The following is a 17,424-nucleotide window of genomic DNA, read 5'->3' as shown; positions in this document are numbered from 1 at the left end:
CTATCCTCTCTCCTTTGTATGCTTCTAGTCTTTCCTGGTAGAAGGTTGGATTCTATGACTTACTCACCAGGCATATGTGGCATACAAGGCGATCTTGGACCATACTAGGGTCGTGGCTATTTCGGTATCTTATGTGATCTCATTGGGATGCTCAATGATTTCCCTCTCATTCTTTCCTCCAGACTCGGCGTGTCGGAGGCGGCGTCGATGTTGTCGGTCGTTTGGATGCTGACGTCCTTTCCAGTGGTTGCCCCATTGTATATTAGTATTGCGGTCGCGATTGATATCAGAACAGCCAATATCATGGCGCAAATAGACGAACTTATAAAATCTTTTGCCTCGGCGACGAGGTGAGATCTAGAATATCCGGAAAGAAACAGAGTGTCCTTAATCAAATCCATTCTGTCTATAATAGGTGTCGACCAGCCAAGCGCTCGATTGGTGGTAGTAGACAAGTGCAGCGTGCGACTATTTTGGTTTAGTATCCTGCTCAAATCCGCGCAATCTTATTCAGTAGAAAACCGAAGCTGAGGTGACTTACGGCGCCATTACAACATCATCCACGTGGAAGCAATACTAAGCAATCCTGTAGACAACCTACGCTACAACTGCAACTGCAACTTGAAAGATACGCATTTGTCCGTCTCTGAATCAAGACACTTGGACAGATGATTTATTTTGCCGACGTCCACTAATCCACATCTATGCATAATACAGTCCTATATCAAGGTGGAGTGCAAGGATATGCGCGCATTTCTCCCCAAGTGGGTCTAGGCCCAGAAATTGGAAATGTGTGCTGATCTAGTCAGAAAGCCACTCGACTAAGGGCTGACTAGATGACTATATTTATTGTAATAGAGATAGTAGTACAGTACATGTTCAAAAGTGTCTCGACAACCGGACGGAGCTCTGGTAGAGGGAAGGTCTGAGTGGGGTCAAGTTCAGAGACAATGCTTTATATGATCTTCTCGCGGCAGAGAGTGGAGGGCAGAATCTGATCAAAAAGTTGCATTCCAATTGGGCTCGCAGAGTCATGATGCCGTCGGGGTGGGTTATGCTCTGCCTTCATAAGAATCTGCTCAAACTGCCGCACCCATGGCTGTCGGTCTAGTGCTCACTGGGGCCTCGTGATGGATCATCATTGGGCTGGGGTCAATTAGCACGCCGATCTATAACCGCAGAATGTGATATCTAGCATCCGTCACCAGGTCTTACACGTTAGATTGAGATTGTGCAATGTCGACAGGATGGACCAGAGCGGCCACAGCATGCGGATGGACATGTCAACGGTCTTCGAAGCCAACACCGAGATTACACTCTTCTTCCGCGGTTGGACGACTACCACAGCAACCTCCTACACCTTTACGTTGATCTTCCTCTTCGCCCTGGCCATGTTCAACCGCTTCCTGGGCGTACTAAAGTTCCAGCTCGACGTGAAGCACACCGAACCGGTTGAGAGGGACGTGCCCAAGCTGCAGCTGCTCACTGCGCGCCGACCCCGACATGCCATTCCTAAGGATCGTCTGAGTCCGCTGCCTCGATACATGGCGGTTGCCGAGACCGACTCCGACCACGAGGCGTCTTTCCCGTCGGCTCCGTTCCTGGGACCGAATCCCGAGCGTACACGCGATGGACTCTTCTCCAGCTTGACTCAGGAGCCACAGGGTCCCCTGGCAGAGCGTCGTTGGTGGAGCGCGTACAGACGCTGGAGTTGGCGACGGGATGGAACGAGCTCGCTACTCGAGGGACTTCGGGCTCTGGTGGGCTACGCACTGTAAGAGCATAGCACCCTTTCCGACGCTGTCAATGCCTATTGCTGAACTTGTTTAGAATGCTGGCAGTGATGACGTTCAATGTGGGAGTGTTCTGCGCGGTGGTCGGAGGCATTATAGTGGGCGAACTGTTCTTGGGACGGTATGCACAGCCCTCATCAGGGTGGCAAGATGGCGCGTGTCATGATTAGGCACAGTTGACTCCAGGATTGGCACTCAATAGAGAAATTCTGTCCCAGCAATATGTTATGATGTTCATGTAGGTCCATACTTGGATCCCTGCACCAAGACGTAGGAGCGGATTAAATGCGCAAATCCGCTCAAACTCTCGCAATGGAGCAAATAAGTTGAAACTAACGTCCGGACTTCCACTGCATTAGCCCAGTGGGCTCAAATCCCTAATTAACTTAGTAAGGTTAGTATACACATAGAGGTTGTGTTAGTCACTTGCTCCGAGATTGACGCGCCCTGTAAGTGAGGAAGCTAATTATCAACACATAGCTAACCCAGACAAGTCCAGCAACGACGCCATATGCAATCACCGCCCCAGTAGGAGCTATAGAAGTCCCAATGCCCGTGAGACGAAAGCCAAGCCCCGCATTGATTATCCCCAGAGTGATGAACGTACGACCCAACCACCGATGAACATAGGCGGCGATACTCTTCTTCCCCGACCGGCGAAAATACCAATGCTGGATGAGACCCATCGCTGGCTGAAATAGGATTAGGGATGAAACAACTACAATGCCAATAATGGGATGGTAATAGTTCACGAGATGGAGGCTCTTGGCCATTGAGATTCCGAGGCCGAATCCTGCGATTACTATCGTAAGGGTGCAGAGCTGCAGACAGGCGTGGATATCCACTGTCCTGGAGGACGGGAAAAGAGGGACTCCAAGGGCGATTAAGGGGAAGAGGAGAACGAAAGCGACGATCATGAAGACAGCGTGCACGATTCTTTTCGTCGTGACGGACGACGAGTTGATGGTTTGGCCGGCCTGCGCGGAGCTGGAATTTGACGACATTGATCCACCGAGAAACGGGTTCTCAGAGCTGCCACCGGTTGCCTGCTTCATGTTGACGGTTGCAACACCGGAGAGATCATGGATAGTGATAGTCGCCGAGACACTGTCTGATCCTAGCATGGGACCCTGCTTCACAGCCCATATCCAGGGGCTGGACGAGCTGGTCACATCCTCATGGCCACCAGGCCAGGTGATACAGCTATCGCACCGTATATTTGCTGTGATGATTCCATTGCTGATTCCACTGCCATTGAGGATTGAGAATCGAGCCTGGGGGTTGTAAAGAGGCTCAACGTGCTCGAACCCCAGCCGTGGCGAGACGGTGATATTGCTCCCACTCGCATAGACGATGAATATATTGGCTCCTTGCATCACGGCTCCTTGACCCCATGCGAACCACTGTACTGCTTTAGTGGATCGCATCTGAATGAAAATGGGCCCAGAGCCGGAGCCGGCAGTTGATTCAGGGACATTTACGCTGTATGTTATTCCATTTTCTCCTGCTGGAGTAAAAGTCTGCAATTGGCCCAGTGCTTGGTTGCAGGCGATGAACCACCAGCACAGACAGTATACGATAAACATTGTATCCGACTACCGAAGTAGATTTAAATGACTACCCGCGAGGATAGGTGATAGCGGAAGGAGCATAGGAAAATACAACACCAGTTGGAAGAGTGCTTATTTTGCGTCGATTCAGCCAGCAGTATGAACATGTGGTTAGTGATGGCTTTGCATTCATGCACCAGTGCAGTGACCATTTCTGAAGGGCTCCATGCACGGCAAATATCTCCCGTCAAGCTCAGTTCCATCAGAAAATAATGCAGAAGCCGGGCAATGTAAGCTGGGCAGTGCAAACCTTCTGTATGTTAAAGTTTGGATAGATCGAATCTGGATGGTCACTGCACAGCATGGCAGTATGAGAATAATCGTATTGTAAAGCTTAACGAAAACGTCACAGGAGCTAATAAAGTAACTTTCCATCTGATGATAATTGCTGGTGGGCTGATGTAGATCCCGGCGAGAACACACCGTTCCATGGTCGAAAGGAGGGAACCACAAATGCAACATGCGGTCAACGTATATATCCCATCACAACAACTACAATTGACAATTGAGTTTAGGATAGTCTGGAGCTGAGCATCACTGTGGCGACAAGCACATTGGCTACCCTAGGTTCTAGCATCACTGCATGACCCTACTTATATAGGAAGCTTAATGAACCTTTGTCCTAGCGCCTTTTATTCCAGCCTATTAACACTGAAGGGTGACGTTGGCCTACCAAGTTATTGGTACAGCACCGCCCCAAAAATAGCCGGATACTCCCACCAATTTACTGCTTCCAGTGATTGAGGCTGTAGCTCGTGTTTTGTGATCTGAGTTCTGCGACTACGTAAAGTGGCGAAGCATCCAGTCTACTGTCATTGGGATAACTCTCACTTTTGGCTTTCACGCCAGTCATGATGCAACTGCATGTTCAGGGACTTTGGAGGATGATGAGAGGACTTACCTCCCCGGGGAACACCTCGTACTAGTTACTGCAAAGTTATAAATCAGCACTGGAACCGTATACGTAGAAGAGAAGAGTCTCATCTACTACATAGGACAAGTTCAAATAGTGCATACGAACAATGGCCCGGGTGCTGAATCTCATCCTTGCCGTCTCTTGGCTTCCTCTCATTTATGCCCAGTATGGTGGGCAAAGTAGTAGTACTACTGAGAAACCAACCACCACATCATCCTCAGCAACAACCACATCGTCCTCAGCTTCGAGTGCTGTCCACACCGTCGATGTTGGGGAGCATGGTTTCACATTCGTTCCAGATACTCTTTCCGTCTCCCCAGGAGGCAAAGTCGAGTTCCATTTCTACCCGGGCAACCATTCAGTGGCCCAGGCTGCCTTTTCCAAACCATGCCACCCGCTTAGCCAGTCGAGTTTCTTCAGCGGGTTTTTCCCCGCCACAAATGGAGAATCAGTGAGTCTCTGCAAAAGTCCTAGAAAGCATCGTACTGATACTGTGCTTCCAAAGTCGGATGTCTTCACATTGACTGTTAACGATACCAACCCTATCTGGTTCTACTGTGGCCAGATTGGCCATTGCCAGGCTGGCATGGTCGGGGTCATCAATCCACCGTAAGTATCACACGCTGAGGGTGTAAGCATGTTCTGATTGCGTATCTCGCCCGTAGACGCAATAACCCAGATACACTTGATGCGTTCAAGGCAGCTGCGCAAAATGCAGGAGATTCTACGGTACCTGCTGCTGTTGGTGGTGGCACAGTAGGAAAACCAGGCACTGGGTCCACGACGAGCAGCAGCAGCTCGCAAGCGACATCTTCTTCCACTGGCACCTCTACTAGCACCAGTTCAGGCACCAGTGCTACAACCAGCTCAACGGCGACCACGACTTCAAGTCCAACTTCTAGTCCAAGCCCCTCCCCGACAAGTAGTGAGGGATCAAGATTTGGCGCTTGGTCATCCCTGAGTATCGTCATGCTTCTGTCTGTTTTCGCAGCTATGCTTATATCCTAGTCCGAGGGCCATGGTAGCCTTATTTGCCTCTGACAAGACAAATGAGGCGGCCGTCAAAAGTGGACATATCTGCTGTATTTCGATGTTGGTCTCGTCGATATTGCTTTGACTGTCTATAAGCTATGTAAGCATGATACTTTACCGCTGTTGGGAGACGGAGAGGTGTAATTATCTAATTGGCGGCTCATATGAAGTACATAATCAGTAATTTTATGGAAACATGTTACCAAGTGTATCAGGTCTTGCGCTGGTTCTAAACAGTTAGTAGTTATCTACTGGGCGATGAGATATGTGGCAGCTTGCTAGGGCTTCGGTTGACTAGGTGCATGAGTGACATAGTCTAATACTAGAAACCACTTTGCAAGATAATAAGAACACTACTACTGGCTTCATCGCCCTTGCGGGTGGACCGGTATTTGGGCATTGTGAGAGAGTGTCTGGGAATTGAACAGCCGGAGGAGTTGGAGTACTTAGCATGAGATTAGACTTCGCAGAGTTCTACTGCAGGCCTTGTCTACGTGGTATATACCCCATATTATTTTTTCACGGTGGATATTCTATCAGTAAAATGAGGTACATTTAACAGTTGCCCATAGTTTCTTTACTGTTTTCTCACAGTCATGCTATTGTCTTGATATAATAGAGATCATTCGAATGGCCAATAGCGTTCGTACTCAGCCCTTTCCTCATCAGTTCCAGCCAATTGTTCCAATAGCTGACCTTTGACTTCGTTGAGGGCGGCGTTGCAAGCATCGTATCGCTCGTGGTCGATGAAGCCTTCATCCGGCCACAAATCGCCCATTCTCTCCTTGACCTCCGCAACTAGCTCGATCCCTACCGTTGCATCATCGCTATCCCTTTTGATACGCTCATCATCTGCTTCTGAAAAGTCGAACGGGAATGGCACATCGCCGGTGACGGCAGTGGACGTCCTTGATGAGGGAACGGCCGAAAAAGGATGGGATATTCTGGTAATGGATCCCACTGCCGAACATCGTATCAGGCGGCCAAGAGGTCGCACGGGCAAAAAGTTCAGGCACGTCAACAGTGCCAATGTCCATAGACTGTGTCTTCTGGTTCAGTCCGGCGTAAAAGTGTCCCTACCGTCCAATCAGGTTGTGTATTCACCCTGACCGGAAGAATATTGAGGCAAGGTCCGACGACAATCTCGATACCAGCAATGGGTAGGTTGCGGCCGCCGACAAGAAGGCCGAAAACAACATCCGTTGTCTGTGGTTTTGTGCGAGGCAGAGTGCCCAGGCTGCCTTGAGCAGTGTGGCTGTAGTAATGCTGTCCCGGGGCTTTGGATGTGTGATCTCACAGCGGCTCTTAATCAAGGACACGTTGCGGCCGGACGATGGAATTACTGGACTCCTTGTATGGAGACAGGTCATGGATGATCCCTGTAGCAAGTCTTCCAAGAAGATAAAGGCAGCACGCGAATTATGTCTTTATGGTAGCTCATGTACTCTGGGAAGTCAAGAGGTGCAGGTGCCCTTGTATGCCGAGGCGATGTCGGCGAAACAAATGTGGCATGGACAAACCATCATATTCTTCTGCTTATTTGTCACTATAAATATTTTTGATGTTTAGTTTTCTCTGCGGATTCTTTGACACTGACGACTTTGGGGCGACCGCCACTTGGCCATTGGGATCCTGATACGTGATGGGTGTCACAAGATCCTGATTATTGGAGAACTGCACATTCTTAAACGCGAAGGTATTGCCACCCGGGAAAACAAAGTTCTGGAACGGAGCCAGGGGGATATCGTTCAACTGTCCTCCTTGAAAGCTTTGAATGTCACCGAGGATTGTTTGAGAAATGCTCCCCAGACCGGTAAAAAAGTTCATGATGCTGCTGATTGAAGGGAAAGTCGGGTTTGTTGTGGTCGTTGAAGTGCAGGAAGCACCCAGATTTCCGTCGTCATCAATATAGAGGTCGTAAGTATCCGTGAGGGTTGTGTCAACCATGTTCCCATCATAGGTTTTTGGAGTATTTGAAATCTTGACGTAGATGACCTGCTCCTGCGTGATGATCACCTGAGCGCCCGAGAAGGACATGTTCATCGTATATGTCGCTGTGATTTCCAGCGTGCCAACATCATCTGAGTACTGATTCCAAGCGGAATCGGTGCCGGTATAGGAGATGGTCATGACATTGTCGCCTGACCAGACGGGCGTCACTGTGGGAGTGTTATTATTTTGCAACGAGCACGAGAAAGTGAGCACTGTTCCGAAGCCATCGAACTCTTGGTCGACGTTGCAAGTGGGTTGGAAGCAGTACTGCTTTGCGTAGGCGACCATGGGAGCGGTCAAATACGAGGCGAATGCGTTGCGGTTGATCGAAACGACGCCGTCGAAGTTGCTTTGGTCGCTGATATCGACCCAGTTCCAGGAGAATTGCACCGAAGGGGGTAAGTTGTTGTTGTTGATGGCACAGAGGTAGTTCAGGGTGGCCATTTGTTGCTGTTCCTGGGTTGGATTGGAGTAGGGCTGCCCGTTCTGGTCGACGTATGGAGAGACCTCGAAGTTGAAGTTTGTCAGGTCGAGGCTCGCGGTGGGCGGCGTCTGCTGGACCACCCCGACGCCCAGCAGAGGCTGTCCGGAGCTCTGCATCTGGGTGAAGTATAGGCCGATGAAAGTCTCTTGCAGTAAAACGTCCAGAGCCGAGCCGGGGGTTACATTCGGAATGGTCGGAGTGGACCACAGTCCCGCATTGTCCAAATCAAAAAGTAATTGCTGCACACTGAATGCGGTTCCAGATAGATTCTTCAGCTCCTTTTGGACGTCTGGAGGCAAATTGGAGTATTTGCTCTGGTCGACAGTCGAAAGGATCATATCGACTTTGGAAGCAAAAGTCCACAGCGGCCCTTGGGAAGGCTGAGACTGATTCAGCCACACGGGGGAATAGTATGAACCACCAAACCCAACCACCGTGAAGTCCGTACAGAGAAGGTTGAATGTGACTTGCGAGGTGTCAGCACCAAGAGTCACCAAGTCTGGCAGGTTAGCTGGACTAATGTCGGATGGCAAGCCCATCGTCGCCCGAAAGGCGCCCACAAACAGAACATTTTTCAGATTGATTAGATCCTGGTCGGTTTGGGGATCAGAGCCGTCCGGCACACTGAACGGATCTGTCCCGTTTGCCTCCTGGATCAGTGTGTTGTAATCGATTGGAACTGTGGATTTGGTTGTGTTGTCGAATACATAGCAAGCTGTTACTGTTGGTTCTGTGATTCCTTGGAGGAACTGCAGCAGGATGGCATTGATGCTGATCTGAGTGGTCGCAACAACAAAGTCGTAGCCATATCTTGGGTTACTCAAGTCTGAAAGGCAGTAAGAGGTCGACATTATAATGATATGAGAAGTACGATTCAGTGAAATGTAGGTTCCGGATGCTTGTCTTTGTGATTGATATCGCATTTACCTATAGGTTATGGGACGTGCCAGCTTATTATACAGTCCTTGGTGGTCTAGAGCATCAAGAAGAACTCACAACTGCAGCTACCAAGCGGCGAAGTGGCTATCTGCCTCATACGACATACCTAGACTACGAGGACATGCATGATAGTGGGTTTTGTAATATATGAAATCAATTGGTAAAGGTGAGCACAATGGCTTCGTCACGCGCCGCACAAATATTTTGTTTGTTTTAGGAAAAGATCGATCGAGAATTGTGGTGCCGAGATAAGCTTTCCTGGCAAATCTAAACAAACCAGACGCTTGTGGGGGAAAACCTTTGGTTGAGTCGTCGTCTACATCCGCATTCAGCCAAAGTACTCTCCATCCAGTTGCCCCCCGGATTTTGGAGGTGATAGAAGATTGCTAGAAGATTGCCCATGTGATGGTCGCCGGCACTGCGTTCAGCCAATCAACCAATTTATCAATTGATCAATCAATCAAAGTTCTATTAACCTGATGTAGGCTAACTGTCTGAATGGAGCTATGTAATCCGATACTCAGGTTACGCAAGGGCTGCGTAAAAAGACCCTAAATGACAATGACGCGGTCAGGTTTGAACATCATGCATTACTGAAATATGCAACGACCTCCCGTTGCACCTGACAATCAATATCAATATATCCTCCTCTCGTGTTTGTGTCAATATCATTATACGAGTTCCACTGCAATTCTAACTCTACTTGACGCTCCAGCTTGCCAACATGAAGGTCACAGTCGAAACTGAGTTGATGCAAAATCAAAAGCATGCTAGTGTAATGGCACCAGACAAGACGTTTGATGTCCTCCAAACGTCCGACGGAGAGGCTCTTTTCTTTTCCATCGGCGATGACGGGGTGTTTTATCTGACCCGCGAGGTACCAGCCAGCGGAACAGGCTGGACGAAGATTGATCTATCGTCATCGATATCTCCAAGTTCCGTGACCGCAAAAAGCTTCGCCTTGTGCCAAAATGCACAGAGCATGGCGCTTGATATGGCCCTGGTCGTCACGATCGACAATGTCGACTCTCTCTACATCTGCCTCGGTCATTCCATTGACGAGGATGGATGGGAAAACGGCATCACTTGGGCGTTGGCCCCTTTCGATGCGACCTCGAATACCGGACCCATCACACCACCAGATCCGTTGACAATCGCAGATGTGTTTATCATGAATATCCCATATAGCGGGACGGTCGTTGAGAATATATTTGTAGACATCCGACGCGATCCCAGTGACAACGTGGGCCTGCTCGATCGCTACTATATTCAGCCCGGCGGTTCACCCCAGTGGGTGGCAAGGCCAATGCAAATCGATCTGGTCGAGGGCTCTATCTCGTGCTGTCTTGGACACCGTTCCCAGGATTATGAAGTCCCCGGAATCTACACTCTGGGGATGATTGGCTCCGAGACAGAACTTGTGTATATTCCTCAAACGAACCCGTTCAGACATGGCGCAGCCCCGACTCCGACACTCCTCAACGTCCCCACTGGGGCATCGTGTATCTCTTCTGCTCTTATTACTCTCCAAGGCAATCCAGATGTGGGAAACACGAACCTCTTCGTCGCAGGCACAGACGGGATCCATCTCTTCACACCCGAAAACCAGAAGGAAAACGTCGACTCCCTGTTGATAATCCCTGAAGCATCCGTGGACAATGGCGGCATGCTGGATGGAGTAACTCAACTGGCCGCCTCCAGTGTGGGTGATACCACTGCAATTCTGGGGTACAACGCGGCGCAACAAGTGGTGTTTCATGTCCACTGTCCGGCTGGGAGTGAATCGACTCCAACCGCTTGGTCCGCCCCGATTCCCATCTGTTCGGGGGCAGAGGCCTTTGCGTTCTATCTCAACAACCGGGCATGCAACAATGTGCTGTTCGTGCATCTTTCGGGCGAGAATCTGGTACAATTAACTCAAGATCCGAGTAACGGTAGTTGGAGTCAGCGGAGTATTCTACTTCCATCGACGGACAATAGCGATATGGTGCAGTACAATAGTTTCACAAGTCATATCCAAGTCACTGATGACAACGGGGTGAATCTCCCGAATTCCGGAGTGTCCCTGACATCAACAACCCCTGTGTCAGTGTATATCGACAGTGACTATCATCTTCTTACTCCCTCCTTTGCAGTCGGTGTCGAGACAGATGTGACCGGAGCAGTGACAATCATTCAAGAGACGGCAGCATTAACGAACACTTGCTTCAATGTGACCCTGACTGAGTCCCCCGATATAACGATCCAAGTCGACCCGTTGACAAACTCCTGGAAAACCCTGTCCAACGTCCAAAACGGGGACGATTTAGGCGCGGTGCAAATCCAGCATGAGGATGGGTCGACAGAGCCGCTGGTTCCAGACGGGGTTTCGTCAACAGACAAGAACACCGCCGCACAATGTATCGTCCAGTTCCTGAAAGTCAAAGACACGCTGCCTTCGGACGGCTCAACCGTCTCACCGCCGTCCAACCCATCACAGCCCGTTCCGGTCTGGGGGGCGACGTGTGGCTCGGATGGATTCAAGTATCATGAAGGAGCTAGTGCTGGGATGTTATTGCGTTCGGGTGCTTCACCAGAATCGCCCCTAGACTTCGGTGACTGGCTGGAGGCCACGGCGGGGGATGTCTTCAACTGGTTGAAAGAGGCGTGGGACAAGGTGAAGCAGTTTGTCGTGGCGGTGGCTGATGGCATCTACCACTTTCTGGTTCAAATCGGGGATCAGATCTACCATGCCGTACTGGATTGCTATAACGCTATTTCTGGTGCGATTGAGTTCATCCTGAACAAGATCGAAGTGGCTTTTGAGAAGCTGGTTGCTTGGCTAGGATTCATTTTTAACTGGAGCGATATCAAGCGCACGCATCTTGTGATGAAGAACATCGTCAAGCAGTACGCGAACCAGGTGGTCAACTCCATTGATACTCTGGAGGGGGATATCAACAACGCATTTACCAACCTGGAGCAAGCCGTTAATGAGTGGGGCGGAGTGACTGACCCCGGAATGAGCAACGGATCACTGGAGCAGAACAGTTCACAGGTCCCTGGGAATAATACTCCTCAGTCTAATTGGGCGATTCATCATACGAAGAATGGCCAGGGTGTGGCGACCTCAACCTACAACGAGCCGACGAATGACCCATCCGGGCTGGCGGGAATCTTGGAGGACCTTAAATCCTTCTTTGACAACGAGTGGGACGACGTGCAAGATATGCTGAATCAGATCCAGGTAAACTGCGCCGCCAACTTTTCCAACTTGACTCCAGTTCAAGTCATCCAGCAGGTCATGGCCATTCTCGCTGATTTTGTCCTCAAATCGGCGCAAAATATCATCACCACCGTCATTGATGTTGCTAAGCTGCTCATCGATACTGTTCTCGGTTATTTGGATGCTCCTCTGAATATCCCCATCATCTCAACACTCTACAAGAAGTTCGTTGGAGATGACCTGTCTTTTCTTGATCTGGTCTGTCTAATTGGCGCCATCCCAACAACCATTATATACAAGCTGATTACGAACAACGCCCCGTTCCCCGACAACAGTCAGACGCAAGCCTTAATCGACGCAGTAGACATGACAACTATTGTCAACATCATCACCTCCGATACCTCCAGCCAACAGGTGACCGCCTCGCCGTCTCCATGCAGGTTCCAAGCCACAGGCGCATCCTTATCCGACATTGTAAGCACGACTCTGAACATCAGCGCCTGCTTCGGCAGTTGTGTTGTGGCAGTCTTCACCGCGCTCAAGCGCGGCGGCAGTTCCAGCCTGCCTGTCCGTATTATCTCTGCAACAAGCTACCTTGTCTACGTGTCCCCCAACATTACCGGTCTCTGGATCAACAACAAAGCCTGGTACAACGTTATGAATGATGAGGTGACGGGACTGAGCGTCGTCAAGACAATCGTTGACAACACAAAAACCCTCTCAGACAACGAGTTGTATTCCAACGTCATTTCACCATTCATAGAATCCATAATCAATGTCGTCTGGGTATTCCCACCCTGCTTTGCTATTGCAGATAATAAAAATCGACAGCTTAGCGATTGGTTGTCGTTGGGTGCGAATCTTGCGTTTGATGTCGGGGGCATGTTGACCGTGTTTACTGCCCCTGCCATCGTGGGGCCGGGGCCGGTCTGTGATGGAGTTTTTGTTCTCACCGAGGTCCTTTGTATTGCATATGGGGTTCTCTGTGTTTGTTCGGTTGGGACTTAGTTGGATGGTACTGAACGCTGAGTGCTAAAAGGTAGACGCCATGTCTGGTATGAACGTATGATCTCTCCACTGATAAGACTGAGAGAAGAAGCAGAAAACGGAGCTTGCAAAATCTGGGGAAAAGTTGCTGGTTAATTATAGTCTACACGGGTTATTTGCACAGTTTTTGATCCCAAATGGGTGGAGTTAATATCCGCGGTTTAAAATTAAAAGTTAATACACTCAGAAATAAGTTGCCAACGGTGCCATTGACTCTGAGCAATGGAATTGCAGAGTATATAGCATCAGCACACTTATTCCGAATTCATTGAGCTGCAGGTCCGTGGTAATCAAGCACCGGAATGGTAAAGCCGTAGCCTTCCGTCTTGCCCCAGGTGTCTCTGTGATCGATTTCCACACAAATGCATACATCCAAACTCCCATCATTGCCTTTTCCATGTTGCTCCGAAGCAGCGATGTGTCGTCTACCCGCATTGGCTTCTGCCAAATGCAGAGGCCGATGTCCATGCTTTGCCAGGAACTGTCGCAGGGATAATTTGAAGCCATGGGTGTCGCGGCCACGGTTATTGGGCGAGTTTTCCGTGATAATGGTGAAATTTCGGCGGGGCATGGCCACGGCGGTTCCTTTTGGCCCCCGCTTGGAAGAGTCTTCTCTAAAGATCCTGAAAAAGGTCTCTTCTGTCTCCGCGTTAAGCTCCCTGATTTTGTCGGCCTGCGAAATCAGTTTGGCCACCGCCTCCGGGGGCGGCTGATTGACAATCGCTGATGAGATGATGTTTGTCATGAATCGAAAGTCCGCCTCGATTTCTGGAATATGGCCCTTATGCTTGGTGAAGAACCGACCCACGGCAGCGAGATGGACGTCACCGCTTAGGATTGTGGCGCGGACGGAATGCGTCGCGCAGATGGACTGGATCCGCTCTATCAGATACCGACGCTCGTCTTGATGGGATTTGGACGTATAGTGGTCGTTGAGATCGTCTAGAATCTCAATTGCACCGTCAAACCGGTTGATCGCATTTTCAGCTGCGCGATATACCATCTCAGCGTTTGTGTTTTGTAGTCGTTTTCGAGGCCTTACCAATGGCTAGCTTTTGACTCAGGTTTTGGACCGAACGGCCGACAGAACCTTCAAATGCGGTCTCAAGCCAGGTGAGTGGCTAGCTAATGATCAGATATGATCCCAAAATGTGACGTCGTGATAAGACTTACCGGATAAGCGAGAGGAATGCCAAACAGCAAGATCAGGTGCCTAATCGGCCGATCGGATCGCGCTGCCGCGTCCAGTCCTTCGTGCACGCGCGAAAAGAGACGTTCATAAGTCTCGAGGTAGTTTGTTCGCTCTCGGGTCCTCTGCCGGATGGCGATGGTGACGACGTGAGCAATGTTTCCTGAGTAGGCCAAGGACATGGCTCACTTACCTCGGTCCGAGCATCTACGCCTAAGAACGCCATTCTTGCACCCAGCCGCGTGAAGATGCTATGCGAATGAGCCGCAATGTAGGGCTGATTGGGAGGATTAGTATAAGATGTTGATCTGCATAACCATAACATGATGGAACGTACCCCAGGTTTCATTCCGAGGACATATTGTGGTTCGGGTCTGGGGTCTGCGATATACGGGTCGTGAATGTGCGAGTTCCACTTGGTAGGAGGAAGATGATGCTGGAACAGCATGTAGTATTTATGAGCCAGAGCACCAATGGTTTGAAATACCTAGTCTCTAGGTGTGAGCAGGGTCCGTTGTATAAGGCGGGCCGTGACGATTCGACCGTCCGGGTGTAAACACGTACAGGACACTCCATCGTTTCTCTGGCATATGATCCAAATCCGTCGATGATCTTGCATAATGTTAAGGTCTAGTTCCAGCTCCATGTTACAGCAGACTGTACGCACGTCGTGATCATCCCATATACTGAGTGACGGGATTTGGCATAGGGCGGAGGCGAAAGGCTCCGTATTGTACCTATTGTAGGAGAGAGGTTCTAATCAGATTCAAATTACCAATTGCTTTCAAAACCAAAAACGTACCAGCGAATGTAATTAGAGAGATACCAGTCATCGCAGGCCTGCTGGAGCTCCCTTGAGCATTGATATCGTAGTCTCTCGCGAGGATCTTCAATCTTGGTCCATTCCAGCAATGGACCTCTATCAACACGTAAGATCACAGTCACATACGAAGATCTTTGACAAATCTGGGAGACAACTCACGACTGATAGATTTCATCGTTATAAATCTGATCGCCTCCGCCAATCCTGTATTTTGCCAGTCAGCCGTTTAGCCGATATCATTCTCCTGAGCAAGCAACACCTACATAACATGAAAAGGTGCTTCATCATGACGTCTCAGCACATCCTTCCAAAGAGAAAGATGATTCCATTCTCCTTCCTCTGCTCCGTCGCACCACCCGTTACAAGAATAGAACATGACGCGCATGGACTCGTTGCAAGACGGTACCACGAAGGAATGGGTGAGTCCTCTGACTCTATGCTGAAAATCAACTTCTGCGATAGTGTATTCCCATCTGCTTTCCATTGTCTCCATCGTCACGCTTATATCGAATCTCCAGAAGCTGCACCTGTAGTCAGAGTATAGCAGAGATCCTTTAACAGGAGTGTAAGCGTCCGCCCGAGATGCATCATCCTCAACAAGGCATCGACGGAGAAGCAGAGTTGGCCCTGACCGCGGGATTCCTCCTTTCTGCTTCGTCACGACCAGGATGCTCCCGTTCCAGCGATCCTCCTCCATGTGTCGGTAGTTCAGCAGAGGACCACACACCACTTCCTTGTTATCCGGATCCATGTTTGAGCGTGCGTACTTTAGCATTGTTTGGTAAGAAGAGAATGGCTGGGTACGAGAGCGATCCGAGTCTGAGGAGGGGCCATGGTGCCTATTGGGATAAGGTACAGTACTGTGCACAAGCGAGTCAATGGAACGGTCACAATCCTCCTGAGGAAAAGCCATTGGGCAAATTTGCGACAGTTGTGTTCACGAGCAGGAATTGTATTCCAGACCCTCCTGGCAGAAAATCAACCCGACTATATATGAGTTCGTACCTTTTCTAGCAGGGCACTCTCGCTGCCTCGAGTGTATGGGAAGCCTGTCTTAATTTGGCTGCCTAGGAGCAATAGATATGTCGAAGCATAATTGCGCAGGGAATGGAGCCCACCGGTCGAGGTGTGGACACCAGAGCTCTCACTCCGAAAAAAGGGTAGATCCAAGTCCAACAAATCTGGTGCCTGGATTTGCAAAATCTAGGACATTAAATCAGTATCTAATATACAAATTTACCACTTCTATGAGTGTTTGGTGGTGTTGTAGCTCCCTGGCGATTCGCGCCAGACGTTGAAGCCATGAAGTGTCGTTGTGGGGTAAACCCCTTTTTCCAAAGCAGGACATCACCAGCATGAGTGCTGTACACTCAAACCAAGCAAGCACAATACTGGGAAACTCAAGTACTGGGGAACTTAAGTACCCAGCTACATATAGGACCACAGGCCATGCAAATTCCTGCCCCACACCGTTATGCTTGAAGAGGGAAAATGCGGCTTGCTTTCTTGAGTCATGACCAATTCCAGGCGTGAGAACTAGAACTGCAGTGTCTCAACGAAACAAAATTCAAGAGCATCTAGACACAAATACTCAGTACGAGCAATGGGACAGTTTGTGGGTCTGCCAACAAAACAGGGGACGAAGTCGGCGTCTCCGACACTAGCCCTAACTACGCCCTACGGCGCGCGCCCTGCTGCCTACCGGATTTTCCTTCACATTCGGAAACTTAGTATCAACTAGTGAGAAATATGGGATGGATTACATTAATATTGTTTTTAGGGGCTTCTTTTCTTTTCGTTTTTACCTTTCCTTTTCTTTTGCCGGCTTGCTATTCGCTACTCAGGTCTGGCACCTACGGCCTGCCACGCTCTAATGGGAATAGGTGCGAATCTCACTACTCAGCTCACACAAATATGAAGGGCAAAATCTTCAAGTCACGGGTATAGAACATCGAGCCAGGACGCTGTATATAATAGTCTGGATTGCGACATTATCCCACAGCTTTCGGTAAGAGGGTTGATATACACCGCCGATGACGGTTGAAACAATACTGTGCCTTCTCAGTAACATTAGAACTTGTTACAGCTGTCCGACAACAGAAACTTGAGTGGTACTTCATTAGTGTCACACTGGAATGATCATACATATTCCAGGTACTCTGCAGCTGGACTTTGGCTGGTTATTTCTCAACTTGGGAGGAAAAGGACCATGGACTAGAGCTATATAATCAGCACACTAAATTGCCAGTTCAATACTGAGCAGAGGGCCTGTTAAGAATGACAAAATATGATTCATGCTGATCTGTGAGAAAACATTAAGCTATTTCTAGACTGCCATACAGCGTAGCCAACTAGCCAGTGTATGTGAGAGGATGCTGCAGCACTAATGGCTGC

At 49.5% G+C, this 17,424-nt stretch overlaps 6 protein-coding genes across 6 annotated transcripts; 2 read left to right on the top strand and 4 right to left on the bottom strand.

The window, feature by feature from the left end:
- Positions 1-1,247: 1,247 nt before the first annotated feature.
- On the top strand, positions 1,248-1,963 carry crmD (putative copper transporter crmD; the record flags this gene model as incomplete). Its single annotated transcript, XM_043288604.1, has 2 exons — positions 1,248-1,774; positions 1,831-1,963. 2 exons carry the CDS (start codon positions 1,248-1,250, stop codon positions 1,961-1,963), a joined length of 660 nt encoding a protein of 219 aa, XP_043144539.1.
- Positions 1,964-2,215: 252 nt separating this feature from the next.
- Positions 2,216-3,379, bottom strand: Aud_003656 (cytochrome and DOMON domain-containing protein; the record flags this gene model as incomplete). Its single annotated transcript, XM_043288603.1, has 1 exon — positions 2,216-3,379. The coding sequence occupies one exon, from the start codon at positions 3,377-3,379 to the stop codon at positions 2,216-2,218; it is 1,164 nt and encodes a 387-aa protein (XP_043144538.1).
- Positions 3,380-5,973: 2,594 nt separating this feature from the next.
- Aud_003655 (uncharacterized protein) lies at positions 5,974-6,388 on the bottom strand (the record flags this gene model as incomplete). The annotated part of the gene is made up of 2 exons (XM_043288602.1): positions 5,974-6,311; positions 6,349-6,388. 2 exons carry the CDS (start codon positions 6,386-6,388, stop codon positions 5,974-5,976), a joined length of 378 nt encoding a protein of 125 aa, XP_043144537.1.
- Positions 6,389-6,887: 499 nt separating this feature from the next.
- Aud_003654 (uncharacterized protein) lies at positions 6,888-8,678 on the bottom strand (the record flags this gene model as incomplete). The annotated part of the gene is made up of 1 exon (XM_043288601.1): positions 6,888-8,678. The coding sequence occupies one exon, from the start codon at positions 8,676-8,678 to the stop codon at positions 6,888-6,890; it is 1,791 nt and encodes a 596-aa protein (XP_043144536.1).
- An 812-nt stretch (positions 8,679-9,490) lies between these two features.
- Aud_003653 (uncharacterized protein) lies at positions 9,491-12,979 on the top strand (the record flags this gene model as incomplete). The annotated part of the gene is made up of 1 exon (XM_043288600.1): positions 9,491-12,979. The coding sequence occupies one exon, from the start codon at positions 9,491-9,493 to the stop codon at positions 12,977-12,979; it is 3,489 nt and encodes a 1,162-aa protein (XP_043144535.1).
- Positions 12,980-13,283: 304 nt separating this feature from the next.
- Aud_003652 (uncharacterized protein) lies at positions 13,284-15,781 on the bottom strand (the record flags this gene model as incomplete). Its single annotated transcript, XM_043288599.1, has 10 exons — positions 13,284-14,005; positions 14,061-14,139; positions 14,192-14,332; positions 14,401-14,484; positions 14,545-14,694; positions 14,772-14,819; positions 14,875-14,944; positions 15,010-15,126; positions 15,190-15,234; positions 15,294-15,781. 10 exons carry the CDS (start codon positions 15,779-15,781, stop codon positions 13,284-13,286), a joined length of 1,944 nt encoding a protein of 647 aa, XP_043144534.1.
- Positions 15,782-17,424: the final 1,643 nt, after the last annotated feature.

The sequence above is a fragment of the Aspergillus udagawae genome, assembly GCF_001078395.1.
Source record: "Aspergillus udagawae IFM 46973 DNA, scaffold_2, whole genome shotgun sequence".
In the NCBI taxonomy this organism is placed as follows: Eukaryota; Fungi; Ascomycota; class Eurotiomycetes; order Eurotiales; family Aspergillaceae; genus Aspergillus; species Aspergillus udagawae.
The sequence above is the reverse complement of the archived record's forward strand: the minus strand, read 5'-3'. Positions and strand labels throughout refer to the sequence as shown.